The sequence below is a fragment of the Schistocerca gregaria genome, chromosome 6 (assembly GCF_023897955.1).
Source record: "Schistocerca gregaria isolate iqSchGreg1 chromosome 6, iqSchGreg1.2, whole genome shotgun sequence".
Lineage (NCBI taxonomy): Eukaryota > Metazoa > Arthropoda > Insecta > Orthoptera > Acrididae > Schistocerca > Schistocerca gregaria.
Window position 1 is genome coordinate 259,499,847 of NC_064925.1, and position 22,666 is coordinate 259,522,512.

A 22,666-nucleotide genomic window follows, 5' to 3' on the forward strand; every position below is an offset into this window, starting at 1 on the left:
AAATGTTTATATTCGTATTATACTTATGGTGAAGAGAATACTGCATGTGATTCACAATTCATAAAAGTTCATATTAGCAACCATCTCTTCTCACAGGTAGGAAAACATTCAGAACGTCGAGTTGGCCAAATTGATAAACATCACAAACAGTCTTGCTAGTCGGATTTTCATAGTACATTGAAATGCTGCGACATTCGAAGATGAACAATACGGTATTTGTATTTACTTCATTGGATAATGTATGGAAATGCAGTAGTCGAAACTCGAGGCGGAGAAAAAAAGCTCCTCTTCCACCCCCACCCCCCTTTTTTTTATACTGACGCAGAGGTTTTGGCACCAGTATTTATCTTTGTGCCTGCAAACTACAAAGCATGCCTGTGTAGTGCTGCGCTACATATATTCGATGGCAGAAGTAAGTTGTGGCAGCACCTACCATCATATTTCAGAACTAACGCTTACTTTGCACTCGATTCTAAGCCGCAGGTGGTTTTTTGGATTACAAAAACAGGAAAAAAAGTGTGGCTTAGATTCAAGTAAATATGGTAACTGATAACACTTCTTCAGGCATTAACTTCAACATTATTATAATTTTTTTAAATTAAGAAAACAATAAAATCTAGCCTGCAGGTGGAATTGAACCCACATTGGTCGTAAAACATTCCAGCATGCTACTGACTGAGCTATTTCACCTGTTTGCTGCAATGCTACTTCTGACCGTATCTGAGGTGCGTATAAGTTACACTTAAAACTTTAGAGCCCTTTTTCTTGAAATTGTCTGGTTAGTGCGCTTTACAACTTTTATGAGTCGACACACTTGAGGTATACTACCAACCTGTGAAGTCTCATCCCCAACTGAATTTCTCAGACCAGAATGTCCCCCTGTGAGTAAAAAGTTTAAACTCAGAATCACAGAAGTCTAATCTATCAAATAATATGGAAAAATAGAAGCGATTCCTGATGCGTTAAGTGTCTCTAGTGATTTCAAGCCTGAGGAAATTTTGGGGTTGAAGTATTCAAGCAGTTGCTGACCTCTATAACCTTGATGAAGGGCCACTTCCGCATTAGCACAAAACATCTCGATCACCGTAATAATGAAAAATATTAAATTCAGAAAATCAAATTTTGAAGTTTTTGATCAACTGATTGTATCACTCAAGAGTATTAGACAATGATTCTGCAAGATTTCTTTTTAAATCGTTGGAAAAATTTACATAACGCAGGTCCCGACGAAATTTTAAAATTTTACAAACATTATTTTCATGGTGAGAGACTATTAAGCAATAGAGACATGCTTTTGCTACTTCTAAAGAGAGAAAATAAGCAGACCACGGACTAGAGGGATGTTGCGAGGATTGCGATTCATGGATTATCCCATTCCAGTGAACAAAGTTTTTCTTTTTATAACTGATTCAAAATTTATTTAGGATCAATAAAATTGCAAGACTGACTCAATCATATCACTATTTTGCATGTTTACCATGACGTTAACGACATACTAGATTAAAATGATTTGTTAAACATATTTACTTTGCGGTATTCAAAGGGCAGCACAGCTTTTGCAGTGTGCAAGTGATTTTTTTCTATCCAATAGAAATTGAATTTTATTGTAGTTTTATCCATAAATAGTTTCCTTGTACGATTTTTTTCATTCTATTTACAAGAAATTTGGAACCCTTTTTGGACAACAACCCACTCTCAAAAAATATGAACTGCCCCATCTGCATAGGCAGCTTGTCCAACTCTATGATCTTTAGTGGAGAGAAAGTGGACTACGCTGCAAACAAGTAATTACCATGGAGAATGTAAACCATATTTTGTGTTTCGCTTACATAGCTAGTTAAGGTAAAGGCAAGTAATTAAAACTACAGTGTATGACATAAAGATAAAACCGTCTTATAAATGGACAGGTATAAGCAATGACACATAATGCTATAACATAACAACTATGTCTCACATTTGTTGAGCGAATAAGAAATTTTGGAAGCTCAAGAGGAGAAAGAAAATTGCTCAATATCTCACCCCGTATAGTCCTTTTCTAATTTTTTAAAAGGATAATTATACGTCCTGTCACTATTATTTTAAAACTTTTATTCTATGTAAAACTATACTAAATATAAAATAAATCTTTAAGCTTGGTGTTATTCAATGTATTACTCTTTATTCATAAAGATGTATCCATTACATATGTGTTAAGTTACGCTTGAAATAAAGGCGTGAACAGCTTGTTTTTCTAGGCATGACATTCTTTTCAGTGGCCAGTCTCCAAAGTGTTTGAAAATTACACATATTTAACAGAAACCTAATATAAATCAAACTTCTTGTGAAATACTTCATATTCTGAACATTAACAACTGCTTCAAATGTCTGCAATGTATAATATAATATAATAAATACAGTGTTATTCTAAGTGATGGACCCATTTTCAAAAATTCGTATGCATTCAAGTACAAATCCAAAATGAACAAGTTTCATACCAATGAAAAGAGGAAGTTTTCCCGTTTTTGGCAGGCAGTGACGGCAGCGGCCGGGCGGTGATGGTTTGAGAACCATCAGGTAGAGTTCGTGCAGCAATAGGGTCATCATACTGTTTCACGTTCAGTTACGAGTGAGATGGCGACTGTGGAGCACAAGGTTTTCTGCATTCTTGAGCTCGTGAAAATTGAATCGCAAATTGCAGTGCAGTGCACATTTCGTAACAAATTCGGTATTATACCACTTACTCACAAAAGCATTAGACATTGGTTTAAGCAATTTAAACTGACTGGGAGTGTCTGCAAAGGAAACAACAGAGGTCGACCACATATGTCAGAGGATGATGTCAGATGGATTCAAGAAAGTTGTGTGTGCAGCCGCAGTAAGTCTACCAATAGAGCCAGTCGAGAACTTTGAATACCTCAAGCAACTGTACGGAAAGTTCTGAGATGGCGTTTACTGTAGAAGCCCTACCGATTACAACTTGTGCAGGCTCTCAATCTCAATGACAAAGAGAAGCGTCTCACATTTTGTGGTTATGTACTAGCAAAGATGGAGGATGACACACTTCCACAGTGTGTAATTTTTAGCGATGAAGCAACGTTTCACCTTAGTGGAAAAGTCAACAGACACAATGTTCGCATATGGGGTTTGAAAAAACCACATTCACCATTGCAACACAAAGGAGACTCACCAAAGATCAACGTGTTCTGTGCAATATCCCGTTATAAGATTTGTGGACCATTTTTCTTTGGGGGAAGGAACTGTAATGGGAATCACATACCTGGACATTTTGGAACAGTGGCTGTTCCCTTAAGTTATGAAAGGTTTCCACGACTTCATTTTCCAACAAGATGGAACTCTGCCCTATTGGCACTGTCATGTACAAGGTTTTTTGACTTACTCCCTTCCTCAGAGCTGGACTGGTCGCAGGGGACCTGACGACCTGGTGCCACACTTCTGGGCACCAAGATGATCTGATCTCTCATCCTGTGACTACTACTTACAGGGTTATGTGAAGGCAGCTGTTTACGTTCCGCCTATAACAACCACTCTGAACGATCTGCGGAACTGGATCACTGCTGCTGTGCACTCGGTAACAGCAGATACGCTTTCGCATGTGTGGGACGAGTTTGTTTACTGCACTGATTTTTGCCATGCAGCCAACGGTGGCCACACTGAACATTTATAATTGGTCAAATTCCCAATTATTAAATAATTATTAAAAACTAATTTAAAATTATAGAATGTATTTAATTGATATCAAACATTTTAAAGAAGTTTCGAAAATCTTTTTTTTTTTTATTGGTATAAAGCTTGTTAATTTTCGATTTGTACTTGAATAAATACAAAGTTTTGAAAATGGGTCAATCATTTAGAACAACACTGTATAATGACAATTAAGAAAATAATCGTAACAGGTAGACATTCAGCCAAAACTCTCACCTGTTGTTCCAAATGCTTTTAAACAGGTCAAGGCTCTCGCGCAACCTGTTCTGGGTAGGATCTTCACGCAGTACCATGTTGTAACTGCTGCATGCAGTAACAAATATGATTGCGGTAACATCATTGAAACACTGTATCCACTTCCGCCTTTCGTCTCTCTGTCCTCCAACATCGAACATACTGTAATAATAAAATGTTTGTCATTGATACGCAATGCTTAAATAAATGTAAAGAAATAAAAAAAATAGAACTGAAATACTGTTAACTTTCAGCCTCAATGAAACACAATGCTAATTTGAGATTTCGCAATTATAATAATGCTTACAACTGTTCCTATATCTAGAGGATACAATTAATTTACCACAAAAGTAACTCCAACCAGTACACATGCTTTGTGGAAGGACAAACACCATGTGTTTATCACATTAGCATCAATGCAAATAACAGATTCAGGAATTCTGGCAGCTGTACTCCTAAGATGATTTCCAAAAATGCAACAAGCAAGCAGAGTCTACGCAGCAAATACAATCTTATTGACCTTATGTTCTGTTTAAATTACATAGTTCCTCAAAAGTAACAACAATTGCTGTCAAGTTTATGTTTCATCAAATTCACTTTATTAGAATTAACAAATATTAAAGACGATTCATTAAAATTTAACTTCTGGGATACAAATTCTCAGCAGTACAGAAAACTGCCAGATATCTACAAACAGCACCTTGAAAATTCTTTTCTTGTTTGTGAATCATTCAATTTCATTTCCAATGCATCGAATGAACTGTTAAAAGACAACTTTAATTATATTCATGAACAAGTTTGATTTTAAAACACGAAAAAAGAATTTAATAATGTTTTCCTCCTAAATACACTTAATACTGAACAGTGTGATTAACTTACTGGAAATTGACTTTATCCACTTGAAATCTTGTTTCAAAGATACCAGAAGTTAAGACACGACATCTGAGAATGTCCTAGAAGAAAGAAAAAAAACTAAAATAATGGTAAAAACAAAGATTGTGCAGTTAAACATAGTGCAACACTTATCATATTCACTCAAAGATGAAGCTTCATTTTCATTAGTGTTGTTATGCAATTAGTTTTGTGTCTATTCAATTTTCAAAAGAGTTTTAAGCAGGAATACAATGGAAAAAAGTTTTTTTTCCACCTGTCTCTCTAAATTCTACTTTCAGTAAAAAATTATTCTTTGCATGGATATTTCAAGTATCCAGACAGCTCTGTTATGATTAAACTATGTTTGTTTCTTTGTGTACACAATATATTGGACAAGAGAACTGATGTGACAAACTAGATAAACACCTCTCTTCTGGTCATAATGTACACTTAATTTATTAAGACAACTTTTTTTTTTTCCTTCAAGAAATTGTGACTTTCATGCCTATGTAATCAGTATCCCCTCCCACACATATACACAAGAATCTGAAGAAAAATTAGCTGCTTTAAAACATGTGAGTAGTTTGATGCACAAAGAATACTGAAGAAAGAGACAGGAGTCAATGCAAAAATTTGAAAGTTCTTTCCGCATTCTCACAAATAACAAAGGACTAGTTCCCTGTCGACCCCCAAGCTGTCCTCTCTTGTACAGAAGCTACTCAAATGGTTTGTGATATGCAAGTAATTTATCAAAACCATTAGCATCATTTCGTGTAATCCTAAATGCCTCTACAAGGAGGAGGGTTCAAGATCACAGTGTCGTAACAAAGGGACCACACGTAAGTTCCTGTTCACCACCATCTGAGTGCATTGTATCTATGACTTACTGCAATGAGCTTTTCTTCATGGGTGAAATTGTGAAACACAGAGCAAGTTGGCATGAATTGATGAGCAACTTTTGGACATTTTATATCAAACCAATGGTAGTACTCATCAAGAAGACTGGAATGAGATTGACAGCATCACCCACAGGAACATCCTGAATGAACTCTTAACACTGCACTAAAAGATGTGGAAAATAGAATGACGAGTTAATTCCAAACATTACACACAGTTGTCGACCTAAATGAATGGCCACTGACCTCAGAGGAACTGTATTGTTCAAAAAGGAGGGAATTGAACTATTCTAAAACCCTCAACATTGGACATCGAGAGCTGGCATGTTATTGTAGTGGAATAGTATATAAAGCTGCCACAGAGGGTATGAGCTAAGTGTAGCATGGGCAGAGCCAGTAGCTCACATGTTTACTTCCCAGTTGCAATAGGTCTGGTCCAGCAGTTCTGAAACCAATTCCAACACCCGCAGACCAAGCTTTAACCTCACACTGTACTCTGCCTTTGTGTGCCCAGTTGTCAGTCGAACTGATCGTGAGTTATACTTTGCTCCATGCTTAATCCCTGTGTAGGCACTGTTAACTCTGAAGTGACCATCCAGACCCTACGTTATGAAAAAGCTGGAAGGCATGAACTCAAATCACCAGGATACTGCCTCAAGCAAAACCACTAGCTTGCAACATGAAAAGAGGAGAAGTGGTGGTGGTGGTGATAGAAAACAAAGATTCCAAGACTTACCAAGCGGGAAAGTGCCGGTAGACAGGCACAATGAAATGACACACAAACACACACACACAAAATTACGAGCTTTCACAACCGGCGGTTGCTTCGTCAGGAAAGAGGGAAGGAAAAGGAAAGATGAAAGATGTGGGTTTTAAGGGAGAGGGTAAGGAGTCATTCCAATCCCGGGAGCGGAAAGACTTCCCTTAGGGGGAAAAAAGGATACGCACACACACACACACACACACACACACACACACACACACACACAGCTGCTTCTTGTGTGTGTGTGTGTGTGTGTGTGTGTGTGTCGCGCGCGCGAGTATATACCTATCCTTTTACTTTTAGCAGAAGATAATAGCGCTAAAAAAAAGTTAGAGAGAAAGAAGCAGAAGAATTGGTAAATGATATTTTCCGAAGAATTATTAAGTGGTTCTCAGAAAACAGACTCTCCATAAAATTTGATGAAAACACTGCATTCAGTTCTATACAACAAACAGTCACATCACTGATATAGCACATGAACCTGAAACGGTAAATAGGGTACAATGCTCCAAATTTTTACTTGTACACATTGATAAAAACTTTAACTAAAAGAAACATTTACTGAGCATCTTAAACAATTAAGCTCAGTTACTTCTGCCCTTGTGTAATTGCTCATCTTAAAACAAACTTACCAACTTTCTGACATATTTTGCTTATTTTCACTCAAAAACATATTACAGAATAATTTTCTGGGCAACTTATCACTTACAAAGAAAGTATTGACTGCACATAAGTGAGCAGTAAAAGTAATATATGGTGTTCACCCATGGATGTCATGAAGGTACCTCTTCAAGTATCTAGGCATTTTAACGACGTTTATTACCCTTTGTTAAAGCTGTCAGTGACTCAGAAACGAGTTTAATATGCAGATTTCTCTCTCTCTCTCTCTCTCTCTCTCTCTCTCTCTCTCTCTCTCTCTCTCTCTCTCTCTCTCTCTCTCTCACACACACACTCTTTTTTTTTAAACTGGACTACTAGATATATGACACTGGACTGGAGCGAAGCACATGAGAAACCAGACCATGGTCGCACAGTATTATCAGATGGTATTCATCCAATGAAATAACAAGAAACAACAGCTTTTATGGCACTGCCATTGGTGAATATTCTAATGGGGAATTTGCAAAAAGCTACATCGACAATGACCAGGGAAATGCCCTTCATGGAATTTAGTGAGAAGAGTACAAATAAACTCCAGCCATGGATTCAATTCCAGTCTGCCATCGGCAATGGAGGGTGTATTTTCAAGAATGCCACGCACTTTTGTTGGCAAAATATCAGGCGGATATACACTGGTCGAAGATCCTGAGACAAAAGCCAACAGGCAATACGTCTATTCTCTATCCATTTGATATGCCACATGACCCACTTTCTATTTGGAAATACGAGTTTCATGCAAGAAGGCAGCTTCCAAAATGGCTGTAAGATTGGTCCCCCCCCCTTCTCCAGCCTCATACAATTTGACCTTATTTTCTGTTTTCTACCTGTTTTGTTTTAAAAGGATGGTTCCATACCCATGGCCCATCCTGTAAAACTTCTGTAATAGGATGTTATAATACATGCAGCCAAAAGCTTGCATAAGCAAAGGAAGTTCCAACCACAATTTTACCTATTAATGATAGTGGCGTCTGTCTGAACATTAAAAATAGACGACTGTGTTTCTTTAGTTTTGAGCTCCAGAAGATGAAGTACCGCAGTCAATGTGGTATACAACAGGAATCAGTAAACAAAGTAATATTTATTCAGTACTTCTTCTTCTTCTTCTTCTTCTTCTTCACTGCCATAATTTATCTCCACTGCTCAATGGAGCCGGCTGATAACACATTTTTATTGAACAATTTAATCAAAAAATTACAAATTCATGCCAAATAATCCTTCCTGTACCAAGTCTTCAACACCACATGTTCCATTCTGCCTGGAAAACTACCCTGAATTAAAAACCTATGTGAGCAGTTGTATTGTAGACACATACCACCACTCACAACACAAGGCAAGCCAAGTGATTAGAGCTGACTTTAAGGCATTTATATCTTCCTCAGTGGCTTCCATGATGCACTCAACAGGACTGAGGAGTGTCACCCAAGCATCCTCACCTCCATGAAATATTCTTGAAACCATACCGATTACTAGGGTACCATAGAGAGGTGATTATCTTTTCCGAGTCACACTACACCTACAAGGTACTATTATTTGCCAGAGAAACACAATGGAGGCTGAGAAGGGGCTCCATTTCATTTTATTAGGTGTTAAGACCACACACAAGAGAACACCTCTACCATATGCCTGAATAACACCCTCATGGCAAGCAGAATGTGTCACATCAAATGTTCTCAACACACACTGACTATGCCATTGAGTCTCCAGTCTCAGGGACCTGTACCATTTTTCTGTCATCCAATGGTGATCTTCCTGAACTCATAGTGATCTCTATCCATTGGCGCATTTTCAGCATGTGTAAAAGGTGGGTAACAGTGGCTTCTGTAATCCACAGGGAGGAAGTTGTTCAGGTTGGCACATATGTTCAGTGGTGGTTACCGTCCAACACTGAACTGGTAAGTGCATCTGCTGCACTCACCTTTACATTATTAAAACACAAAATAGCCAATGGCAATCCCCAGGTTCAATGTCTCATTGGTCACAGCAGTTTACTCTACTGGTATGAAAGGGCATTAAAAGACCAATGTGTACACTACTCAGTAATGCTTATGGCAACTGGGATCTGATTCAATTTGTCTTGGTAATCCTGCACACAAATATTATACTATCAAACAGTAGAAGTCCTGAAAAAAATTCAATTGCATGATGCAGCAAGTTATCCTGTTCCCAGCTCTAAATCAATCTTTCAGGAGTAAACATTCTACATATTTGACTTTGGATGGCATGTTACCTCAAATATTTATAAATGTTACTGAGGAATTATGAATGTTTATTTTTGAGAGACTTGACCACTGTCTTATGCCTTTAAAGAAATAAAAATAAACAATGGCAGGGAGGAGGAGGAGGAGGAGAAATAAAGTCAAATTTTTGAGGTTTTATATTTCGATGTTTTACTCCACTCAGTTATCTTCTAAATCTTTTTCTCAAATTTTGTAGATATTAGTAAAAAGTATCTGTAACATCTTAATATGTGGTTTACGATTTAGTATTCCATTTCAGTAGTCATCTCTCTCAACATCCACCTCACAAAATGACTGTTTCTTTTCAAACTATTCACTTGGGCTCTTGAACCCTGACCCCTGACACTATTTCTGTACACTAATTACAACAATTGAACAAAATTTTAAAGGCAGCTCAATGTGATTTAAATTATTCTGGAAAGTCAAATGTCTGCTCCTTCCTACGTAATTCATTTGCTAATAATTTTCTTTCTCTTTTAGTCTACAACTGATTGTGAATTATTTCTCTATAACACCTGTACTCTGCATTCCCCCCCCCTTCCCGGTATGTGTAACACCGGAGTTTACCGCCTCCACAATTCCTGAAATAGTTCATCCAAAACTGCAAAACTTTATAGGGATAACTAACAACATTGATCTGTCCATTCTTAGCCCTGTTCATACATGAGATGTTTAGAAAATGTAAAATAACTAAGGCCACAGCATGCAAGTTCTGTGGAAGCTTTTGTAAATGTATTCCATTCTTATGACTCAGTTTAATCTTAAATCGTGCATTAAATGTTGAATCGGTTGCTTTACTCTCCATACTTTGTGATATTTCACTGTCTGAAAACTAAATTGTTGCAAAAGGTACACATTAAATGCAGCATTAAAAATAGAAAGAATATGAAATACTTACTTGTTCAGTGGGTGTGTAGTTGGGCTGCTTAATTATGTGAACTTTGTCCAAGAAGCTGAAGAAGAAAAGAAAAAAAGAACAGTGTTAGTTATAACATCAATGTACCACAACCTGGTAAGATAGTTCTTTTCTTTTCCAATTTCCCAACCATTTTCCAATACAGCAGTAATGTACACTATACAATACTGAATAACATAACAGGAATCAGCTAACAAACAGTAATTAGTTAATAAATCAATTAACATATTTATGGAGTAATAGCTCTGATTGTTGCCAGCATCATATTTGAAGTATGGGGGGAAGCAGGTTGCTAGCCTTACTTGCCCCGAGTCCCATTGAGTTTTACCCCTAACGGTTGAGGGACTAAACGGTGGATTTGGTAGTCTTTGCCATATGAGCACAAAGGTGACCACGACTCAGAATATGTCCCAGATGCCCAGCCTTATTCCAAAGTAACTGGTATCCCGACTGTCGGGGACCACTTACTTCGCCACTCATATGTTGCCCGTGGTTCATGAACTAGGACATGACTACAGGAACCCACAACATGAACCACTAGTAGATGGGAACAATGGCAGGAGGGTGTCCACAATGAGGAAATCGGAGAAAAACTGGGAATGAACTCTATAGATGTAGCAGTCAGGATGAACAGGCTTAGATGGTGGGGTCATGTTACACGCATGGGAGAAGCAAGGTTACCAAAGAGACTCATGGGTTCAGCAGTAGAGTGTAGGAGGATTTGGGGCAGACCAAGGAGAAGGTACCTGGATTCGGTTAAAAATGATTTTGAAGTAATAGGTTCAACATCAGAAGAGGCACCAATGTTAGCTCTGAATAGGGGATCATGGAGGAATTTTATAAGGGGGCTATGCTCCAGACTGAACGCTGAAAGGCATAATCAGTCTTAAATGATGATGATGATGATGATGATGATGATGTAGTAATAGCAACAGTACTATTCTTCTCCAAATGGAATGGGTTATCAAGGCAATTGTCACTAACTCCTTGAATACACATATATATGTTGCCTGTAAGTGATAATTTAACTACCTGCAATCAATGCGTTCTACCAAAGGGATGAATTAAAAAAAGGTAACTCCACGATCATGCCACAGGACTGCACAGTCCTGACTGTGCTGCTGTGTCATTCTCTGACATAAGGCATCATGTGGATGAGGTACGGAGGGGTATGCTGTCAGTACACTCCTCTCCTGGCTGCTGTCAGCCTTCCAAACCTTTTGAGCAGCTTACTCCCATTTAAGTGTCTCTTCAATTTTACTCCCACTGCTGAATGGACCCTCTTCCAGTCCTCCCACCAAGGAAAGGTTCCTGGCACTTCCGTGAATTGAATTTGGGTCTTACGAATGGTAGACAGACATACTGACAACTCGGCTATGAAGGTGGACCCTAACAGATGAGTAGCACTATGAAATTATGACATAAGAAATTGTTGTTGTCGTCTTCAGTCCGGAGACTGGTTTGATGCAGCTTTCCATGCTACCCTATCCTGTGCAAGCTCCTTAGTCTCCCAGTACCTATTGCAGCCTACATCCTTCCGAATCTGCTTAGTGTATCCATCTCTTGGTATCCCTCTGCGGTTTTTACCCTCCACGCTGCCCTCCAATGCTAAATTTGTGATCCCTTGATGCCTCAGGACATGTCCTATCAACCGATTCCTTCTTCTAGTCAAGTTGTGCCACAAACTTCTCTTCTCCCCAATTCTATTCAATACCTCCTCATTAGTTACGTGATCTATCCACCTTATCTTCAGCATTCTTCTATAGCACCACATTCCGAAAGCTTCTATTCTCTTCTTGTCCAAACTATTTATCATCCATGTTTCACTTCCATACATGGCTACACTCCATACAAATACTTTCAGAAACGACTTCCTGATACATAATCTATACTCGACGTTAACAAATTTCTCTTCTTCAGAAACGCTTTCCTTGCCATTGCCAGTCTATATTTTATATCCTCTCTACTACAAGCATCATCAGTTATTTTACTTCCTAAATAGCAAAACTCCTTTACTACTTTAAGTGTCTCATTTCCTAATCTAATTCCCTCAGCATCACCCGATTTAATATGACTACATTGCATTATCCTCGTTTTGCTTTTGTTGATTTTCATCTTATATCCTCCTTTCAAGACACTGTCCATTCCGTTCAACTGCTCTTCCAGGTCCTTTTTGCTGTCTCTGACAGAATTACAATGTCATCTCCGAACCTCAAAGTTTTTACTTTTTCTCCATGAATTTTAATACCTACTCCAAATTTTTCTTTTGTTTCCTTTACTGCTTGCTCAGTATACAGATTGAGTAACATCGGGGAGAGGCTATAACCCTGTCTTACTCCCTTCCCAACCACTGCTTCCCTTTCATGTCCCTCGACTCTAATAACTGCCATCTTGTTTCTGTACAAATTGTAAATAGCCTTTCGCTCGCTGTATTTTACCCCTGCCACCTTTAGAATTTGAAAGAGAGTATTCCAGTCAACATTGTCAAAAGCTTTCTCTAAGTCTACAAATGCTAGAAACGTAGGTTTGCCTTTCCTTAATATTTCTTCTAAGATAAGTTGTAGAGTCAGTATTGCCACACATGTTCCAACATTTCTATGGAATCCCAACTGATCTTCCCCGAGGTCAGCTTCTACCAGTTTTTCCATTCATCTGTAAAGAATTCCCATTAGTATTTTGCAGCTGTGACTTATTAAACTGATAGTTCGGTAATTTTAACATCTGTCAGCACCTGCTTTCTTTGGGATTGGAATTATTATATTCTTCTTGAAGTCTGAGGGTATTTCGCCTGTCTCATACATCTTGCTCACCAGCTGGTAGAGTTTTGTCATGACTGGCTCTCCCAAGGCCGTCGGTAGTTCTAACGTAATGTTGTCTACTCCCAGGGCCTTGTTTCGACTCAGGTCTTTCAGTGCTCTGTCAAACTCGTCACACAGTACCGTATCTCCCATTTTGTCTTCATCTACATCCTCTTCCCTTTCAATAATATTGTCCTCAAGTACATCGCCCTTGTATTGACCCTCTATATACTCCTTCCACCTTTCTGCTTTCCCTTCTTTGGTTAGAACTGGGTTTCAATCTGAGCTCTTGATGTTCATACAAGTGACTCTTTTCTCCAAAGCTCTCTTTAATTTTCCTGTAGGCAGTATCTACCTTACCCCTAGTGAGATAAGCTTCTATATCCTTACATTTGTCCTCTAGCCATCCCTGATTAGCCATTTTGCACTTCCTGTCGATCTCATTTTTGAGACGTTTGTATTCCTTTTTGCCTGCTTCATTTACTGCATTTTTATATTTTCTCCTTTCATCAATTAAATTCAATATTTCTTCTGTTACCCAAGGATTTCTAGCAGCCCTCGTCTTTTTACCTACTTGATCCTCTGCTGCCTCCACAACTTCATCCATGAGAGCTACCAATTCTTCTTCTACTGTGTTTCTTTCCCCCATTCCTGTCAATTGTTCCCTTATGCTCTCCTTGAAACTCTGTACAGCCTCTGGTTCTTTCAGCTTGTCCAGATCCCATCTCCTTAAATTCCCACCTTTTTGCAGTTTCTTCAGTTTTAATCTACAGGTCATAACCAATAGATTTTAGCACATGTAAATAACCAAAAATTGTTACTATGATTTTCTTGCTTCCACACCTAGCAGTTAAGCATATGGCAAAAGTTGCTGAATTTAGTTGTTTGAAAAGTACACAAACATTTTTTAAATTCAAATTATGATCAGCAGAAGTCTGGGGTATTCTATCTATTCACTGCCTCCTGAACATGAACTACATCAAATGTTGGTGTTAAATCAATTTGTTGAACAGAACATGTTCTGAATGAAATTAAGGGACAGTCCTTTGCAAAGATCCACTCAACTCCTTGAAAAATTTTGTTGCAAATTTCTTCTGCTTCTGTCTCTCTAACCAGATTAGTTATAACACTTGGCTCTGCAAATAAATACAAAATCTGCTTGATGCATGTTAAGAGGAAAGTGGTTCTCATACATAAGGAATAACATTATCATTTCCTTCTGTCAGCGGACGGTATAGAAAATTAAGTTAGCATATTGCCTCAGTGCATGAGACACACAAATTGATACAAAATAATGGCCCTATCACCATACTTTTTACATTTCATGAAATAAATAGATGCAATAAAACTGAAGTTCATAGCTGTTAAGTCTCCCTCTACCACATGGACAGTTTCCAAATATTACCAAAATTCATTCCACATCAAATAAAAACATCTTCAGTCACTAAGTTCATTGCAACTGTAATACATTTCTTTACCACATCCAACATTTTTGCTGTTGGTAATTTATGAACAGAATATATATTGAACATCTACTTGGGAAGAAAGTGAAATGGTCATGCTGTAGGACCAGGTCCCCATTCCAATTCTTACCTGGTCACAGTTGAACCAGATATTCATTGAAGATTATCTCTGTGTCAATGGGATGGAACAACATCCTGTTGGAATATGAAGTTGAGTTCTCCAGCAATGCAGAAAATTTTGCATCTACAACCATGTTTTCACAAAAAAATACTAAGATCAATAAACCCTTCCAACTGACATTGCACTAAATCATTCAGTTTTGGTAGCTGATTTCATGCTTGAGGATTCTTAAGTCCTCAAAATGAGGACACTGTCTAAAGCGACTTGTCTGTTATTTGCACCTAGCAAATAAAAATAAATAGTGGGATAAAACTGGCACCTAGTAACTTTTGAAGCACATCGCCCAAAATTCTACATACTTTATCTCGATACTTGAATGAAAGGCCTATAGAAGATGATGATGGTATGGTTTATCAGTAAACAACATCTCTCCACATGGCAGACATATTTTTGCCTAAGTTTACAGTGTTACAATACATAAGACAATACAAGCTACTTTCTCTTCCAATACATGTGGTGAATCTGGGCTTTTTTTTTACCTCTGCACAATGCGGCATCAAATGCAGTGGACTGTAATACAGGCAACTAAGGTGGTTTCTCTGGTGGGGGGGACCTTCACTAGTTCCTTTCACAGTGCAAACTGTACCAACCTTGCAACAGGCTAGGTTATTTTTGATTCCCTGTTGATTTGGCTCCTCACACTGAGAATGTCATTAAAGCACGTGAAAATACATTGAACATCATGAGGTCAGTGACAAAACGGTTGGGGAGCTCACTCCATAGTTGTTCTCACTTAATACCTGTCTGTTCACATGTAGACTGCAGATACATGTCTATCACAAAACCTCCAACAAGTACCTACAATTTCTGGGCCAAATGCAGTACAAAAGTATCTGCATCTGCTTTGGAGATGTGGTTCTTTCTACCACAATGACAAATACTAATCTTTCACTGCTGAAACAGTGGTGAATGATGACAAATTGATAACTTCAGAGCTCAGAGAGAATGCAGCTACCTGTGAACAGAAGATGCACTATAAACATCTACAAAACAAAGTTCAGCAAAACAGGATTCTGCGGAGGGTCCTTCTTGTCTTTGTACCTGCCAAAATCTTCCAGTAAGATATTTACATTACTCCAGCAACACAAAACAATACAAACAGTTCTCATCTACAAGCTGCCAAGGAGAAAACTGGGCATGTTAATCCCAAATCAACACAGGTGGCTCAAAAATGGAAATGGGAAATCACATTGCATTTGCTATCTTCAGTCCACGCACTACAGAATAATGAAAACTGCAACAATCAGAAAATATTTCCAGATTTCTAGCCGAAAAGATTTGCTGTTGTTGAGAAATATAATGTTCCTGAAAATCTATAGACAGCTAAGAACTACAAACTCAATCTGATTTCAGAATTGGCAACAGAAGGGTAAGTAAATGTATCATGTATTTTTGAAGAGGCTCAAGTCAATCTACACACATTTGTGGGAAATCGAAAAAACTAATTCTGTAATAATTTTATACAGGCAATTCACTGAAATTATATCGTATGATACAAATGTGATTGTCACAGAAGACACTGAATTTCTAATGATATTTTGGTAATGTAATTAATCATTAAAAGGTGCAAACTGATTCCTTTATAAATGCTGCAGAAGATACTGAAATAGATACTCCACTTTATTCCCATTAACATACACTGATGAGCCAAAACATTAGGACCTTCTGCTTAATAGCTTGTTTTTGTCAGTCTTTGCACTGAAATACATCATGGATTCTGCATATAAGAAATTCGACAGTTGGTTGGTACGCTTGTGGAGGTATGTGGCATTAGAGGTCTAAGCAGAGGTCTTAGCAGAGGTCACGTGATTCGCATAAATAAAAGGCCACTGATTTGCATATGCGGTCATCGCGCCCTATAGCGATCCAGGTGGGTTCCACAGGATTTGCATCAGGTGAATCTGGTCGCTGAGACATCTACGCGAGTTCACTATAATACTCCTCAAACCACTGTAGCCCGATTCTGAATCCGAGCCATGGATAATTATACTGCTGAAAAATGACATCACCGTTAGGAAAATCATCAAGTGCGAAGAGATGTTGGTGGTTCACAACTGTCAGCGTGTCTTCGAATACTATCGCAGGTCTCACGACAAGCGCAGGAGGATATCTCCCATAGCATAATACTGCTCCCACCAGATTGTGCCTGTGGCGCACTGCTCGTTTTGAGACGCCATTCACCTAGATGACGGTATTTTTGGAGACAACCAGTGACTTAGTGCAGCAAAAATGTGATTCGCCTAAAGAGCTGACACATTTCCATCGATCAACGGTCGCATACAACGGTCCCATGCCCACTGCAATTGTAATTAACGATGTTGCTGGGTCAACATGTTAACACATAAGGGTGCGGGAGCAAACTACAAGATCATCGGTCACTTGTTCCTAAAAAAAAAAAAAAAAAAGAAAACCACAGTGACACAAGTGTGTGAATAAAACAGACAACACATATAACACAAAACATAAAGAAACGAAAAACCACAAGTACAAAGAAAAGGCAACTAACACTAGAAGGAACAAAAGAGGACAAAAAAAGCAACGGAGACGCTAGAAACAGAAGAGAGTAAAAACAAGAAAGCAGATTACCATGGCTGGCTGACCACGAGAATAAAAAGGCAAAGCCAGTCCTCTGCAACATATTAAAACCTCCACCCTAAAACTACTAGGGTGAAGGACACAGAGGGACAAAGGACATGGGCTAAAACTTAGATCAAATGGTAAAACCTACCCTCACGAATAAAACGTACAACTAAATCAGCCAATGAGGCGTTTTCGGATAAAATGAGTGCCAACGAGTCTAGTACCCTAAGATTCCGTCGCTGGGCAGTCAAAGTGGGGCAGTGCACCAGAATATGAGCTGTCAACCAGGCAGCCCACCGACACTTGAGGCAGGTCTTCACGCCAGGTTGCCCAAGCGTGGCCAATGCAGAGCCGGCAGAGGACAACTGATTCTCTGCCAGAGGCCCGCATGGAAGACTTCCACACCTTCGTAATCTCCTTACTGGCACCCAAATTGTTGTGCGTAATGAGACTATCCCTTTCCATCTCCCAAAGCCAAAAAGTCCTGCGTCAGAAGTCAGAATGCAGGTCAGGTTCAGAGATGCCCATCTCCAAAAGCGGTTTCCACGTAGCCTATCTGGCCAGCCTGCCAGGGATGTCGACGTGTCCTGGGGTCCACACAAACACAACTGAACAACAGGACCTGTACAGGGCATAGATGGACCCCTGGATGGACGCTAACAACAGATGGCGAGGGTAGCACTGCTCGATAGCTTGTAGGCTGCTCAAGGAGTCAGCACAAAGAAGAAATGATTCCTCGGGGCACGAATGGATACACTGAAATGCAAGAGATATGGCCACCAGCTCTGCAGTGAATACACTGCAGCCATCGGGCATGGAATGCTGTTCAACATGGCCTCTGTGGACAAAGGCGAAGCCAACATTAACATCAGCCATTGAGCTGTCAGTGTAAACCACTTCAGAGGCCCGGAATACTTCAAGAATCGAGAGGAAGTGACAGTGGAGAGCCACAGGGTTAAGGGAGTCCTTATGGCCATGCGAAAGGTCCAGGGAAAGCTTCAACCTACAGCTACACCGTGGACGTGTACACGAATGGACATCGAGGGAAGGACTCCAGACAGAAGCAATCGTATGCGAACTGCAATCGTTAGCCCTGACCTGGGCCGGCTATGTGGGGGTGAACTGCAGTGTTTGGGAAAAGAAGACGGTAATGAGGATGTTCAGGAGAGCTATTAACGTGTACAACGTAACTGGCGAGCAGTTGTGCATGTCTGATCTTCAATGGAGGGATTCAAACCTCCACCTGTACGCTTGTCACCGGAATTGTCCTGAAAGCTCCTGTCGCTCGTTGAACTCCACAGTGGTGCAATGAGTCAAGCAAAGGCAATGCCAAGAGCGCCACTGAGCCATAAATCACATTCCCATAATCAAGGAGGGAATGAACAAGGCCTCCGTAGAGCTGCAGCAGCGTGGAGCCATCTGCACTCCAGTTGGTCTTGCTCAGGCAGCGGAGGGCACTGAGGTGCTGCCAACACTTCCGTTTAAGCTGACAAAGATGAGGAACCCAAGTCAAATGAGTGTCTAAAACCAGAACTAAGAGAGCCCATGACTGCGCCTTGTGGATGGCTCAAAGTAGGCAATGCTCAGCAACACCAGTGCTGGAGCGGTAGTACGAAATGCAGAAGTCGTCTGCATACAGAGAAGGTAACCAAGGGTCTGACAGCTGCTGTCAGCCCGTTAATGGCCTCTAAAAATAAAGAGACACTCAAAACTGAGCCCTGAAGACTCAATTCCCCTGGATATGGATGGAACTATGGGAGGCACCAACTTGGACATGGAAAGTACGGAGCGACAGGAAGTTTTGGATAAAAATCGGGAGCGGGTCCCAGAGACCCCACTCATACAATGTGGCAAGGATATGCTGTCACCAAGTCGTGTCGTATTATTTACGTAAGTCGAAAAAGACAGCAACCAGGTGTTGGCGTCTGGATAAGGCTGTTCGGACGGCAGACTCGAGGGACAAAAGATTATCAGTGGTAGAGCGACCCAGGTGGAAGCCGCCCGAACATGGAGCCAGTAGGCCATGTGACTCCAGGACCCAAACCAACCTAACCCAACCCAACCGACACACCATACGTTCCACCAGCTTACAAAGAACGATTGTGAGGCTGATGGGCCAATAGCTTTCCACATCAAGCGGGTTTTTACCAGGTTTGAGCACCAGAATGATGGTGCTCTCCCGCCACTGCAATGAAAAGACACCATCGCACCAGATCTGATTGAAGATGACGAGGATATGTCACTTGTAGTCAGATGAGAGATGTTTAATCATCTGCCTCTGGATCCCATCAGGCCCAGGTGCTGTGTCGGGGCAATGTGCAAGGGCAATGAGAAGCTCCCACTCTCTAAATGGGGTGTTATAGGATTCACTGTGGTGTGTAGTGAATGAAAGGACTTTCCATTCCAGTCGCCGTTTGAGAGTGCGAAAGGCTGGGGGGTAATTCTCCAATGCGGAGGCTCAAGCATTTGCTATTTATCATAACACCGAGAACACCTGTGGGGGGTCTGGTACCCGAAAAGACGTCTCATCTTAGTCCAGACTTGGGAAGGTGATGTATGGCACCTAATGGTTGAGACATATCTTTCCCAACACTCCTACTTCCATTGTTTGATAGGTTGGCGAACGTGGGCAAGGAGCTGCTAAAAGGCTTTGAGGTGGTCCAGGGAAGGGTGCCGCTTTTGCCGCTGTATACCACGCTGAAGCTCCTAATAGCTTCACCGATTTCCAGTGAGCACCCAGGGACTGCCTGATGCCGGGGGCACCCTGAAGAGTGAGGCATCCCATTTACTGCCGCAGAAACAATTGTTGTAGTCACCTGCTAAAACACGACATTGGTGTTACTGTGTGGAGGAGATTCAACGGTGACAGCAGGGGTGAAAGTTTCTCAGTCTGCCTTGTTTAAAGCCCATCTGGGCAGGCATCCGTTGCCCTGACGCCAGGGCAGTGAAATGAAGACGGGAAAATGTTCAATACCACACAGGTCGTCATGTGCTCTTCAGTGGATAGATGGGCAAGTCCTGGGCTTCAAATTGATAAATCAATGGCTAAGTAACTACCATGACCCACACTGAAATGTGTGGCGGCCCCAGGGTTTAAGAGACAGATGTTGAACTAAGACAGTAAAGTTTCGACATCTCTGCCTCTGCCAGTAAGCACGGTGCCACCACACGAGGGGTTATGAACGTTAAAATCTTCCAAAAGGAGGAAAGGTTTAGGGAGTGGATCAATCAGTGCAACTAATACATTCAGGGTACTACACCATCTGGAGGAAGATATACATTGCAGACAGTTATTTCCTGCGTCGTCCTTATTCTGACAGCAACATCTTCAAGAGGGGTTTGAAGGGGCACAGTTCCACTACAAATTGAGTTTAGGACACAAACGCAAACTCCACCTGATACTCGATTACAGTCGCTACGATTCCTGTAATATCCCTTATAGCCGCAGAGGGCAAGGGGCCCACATTGCTGGGAACTAGGTTTCCTGGAGGGCATTACAGAAAGCAGGTGTAAAGCTCAACAGTTGCCGCAGCTCAGCCAGGCGGTGGAAAAAACCGCCGCAATTCCACTGGAGGATGTCGTCATCGTTAGACTGGGAAGGCGTAGAACATTCAGTGAGGCAGTTACCGCCTCAGAGTCACCTGCTGCCATCGACTTTTTGCCTGTGTGTCTTAGGGTCCCGCAAGATCTAGATCCTCAGAGGATGCCTGAATCTCCACCAAATCCTCGGACGCAGATATTGTAGGTAGGAGTGAGGTGGGTGCCAACGCAATTTCCTTGGTCTTAGGGGTCTTCTTTTTATATTTCTCTCGCTGCTCCTTGGGTTCCCTGGCTGGGAGGACTTCACTGGCTCAGTCTCTGGGGCTGAGTATGAGCGTGAAGCCCTATGGCCAGCTGCTTTTGAGATCTTCAACAACTGGTGGGTGTCATCTTTCCCAGTAGCAAAACCCTGGGAAGGGAGTGACTCAAGGGACCCCATCCTAGGGAGAGAAGCCAAAGAAGACTTTACGCTTCTCCGGCTTAGAAGTGGAGACGGGCGTCCCCGATGGTTGCGGGGGGGGGGGAGTCGCTTCCGAAGTAGGTAGTGCAGGAGCAACAGGGAGGGGGCAGGTGTAGTCTTCTGGCTCTGAGAATGGCTAAGGTTGGCGGAGCGATGGTGCCAGAACTGTTGTTGTGGCGGTGTACGATGTCGTCATACGTACAGGATGCAAGTTTCAAATTTTCTCTTAGAATCAGTGTAGGTCAGTCGGTCCAGGGTGTTGTACTCCATGATTTTCCTTTCTTTCTGAGGAATCCTGCACTCTGACGAGAAAGGTGAATGGTGCTCTCCACAGTTGACACAGATGGGAAACAGAGCACGTGGAGTGTTAGGATATGACGGGCGTCCACAACCTCGACATGTGATGCTGGAAGTACAGCAGGGAAGACATATGGCCGAACTTCCAGCACTTAAAGCACAGCGTAGGGGGAGGAATATATGGCTAGGTGTCACAGCGATAGAGCATCACCTTGATCTTCTCCGGCAATGTATCACCCTCAAAGGCCAAGATGAAGGCACCAGTGGTAACCTGATTATCCCTCGGACCCCGGTGGACATACCAAACAAAATGTACACCTCGCCGCTCCAAATTGGCGCGCAGCTCATCGTCAAGACTGCAGAGGAAGGACTCTGTGAAATATGATACCCCGGACCATATTTAAGCTGTTATGGGGCGTGATGGTTACAGAAACATCCCCTAGCTGGTCACAAGCCAGTGACGTCCGTTACTGGGCAGAAAACGCTGTTTTGATCAAGACTGACCCAGATCTCATTTTTGACAATCCCTCCACCTCCCCAAACTTGATCTCTGAATGCTTAACAAAAAAACTGAGGCTTCATTGTCATGAAAGATTCCCCATCAGGTCTCAATCATACAAGGTGAATAAGATTCGCTGCCATCCTTAGCGTGATGTTCCTCCCATGGTGTGGCCAGGGAGGGGAACACTTAAAGACAACTGGTGTTTCACCACCAGCAAGAGATGATGGACTACACTTCATCGCTTGTCATCCGCCCTGATGCCACCCACTCCGACCAGAGGTCCTCCCTACGGGCGCCACCCAGCTGCAGCTAAGGCCACCTGAGAGGATGGCCATTGCCGGGAGTCCCGATGACCCAGGGGGATGGGCATCTACTCCTTGGCATGCAAAGGGAGAGGCATCAGCAGAGTGATCCCTGTGTTGTCAGGGGGCTACAACCAACAGGGTACATGGCGGCCCCACCAGAACAGACTGGCTACCGTGCTGGATATCAGGTGCAAAGAAGTGCATGATCATCGCTGACACAGAAAGCGACACTGCATAGTGCATGGTGGAAAACGCACCC

The 22,666-nt window shown here is 41.2% G+C and overlaps 1 protein-coding gene across 1 annotated transcript in view; it reads right to left on the reverse strand.

The window, feature by feature from the left end:
* The window catches only part of LOC126278336 (guanine nucleotide-binding protein G(s) subunit alpha), a 339,303-nt gene that overhangs the window by 38,540 nt on the left and 278,097 nt on the right, over positions 1-22,666 (reverse strand). The window contains exons 6-8 of the mRNA XM_049978373.1: positions 10,264-10,318; positions 4,816-4,889; positions 3,919-4,098 (exon numbers count right to left, since the gene is read on the reverse strand). Of these exons, the coding sequence (XP_049834330.1) occupies positions 3,919-4,098; positions 4,816-4,889; positions 10,264-10,318 (309 nt within the window). The remainder of the gene's footprint in view (positions 1-3,918; positions 4,099-4,815; positions 4,890-10,263; positions 10,319-22,666) is intronic.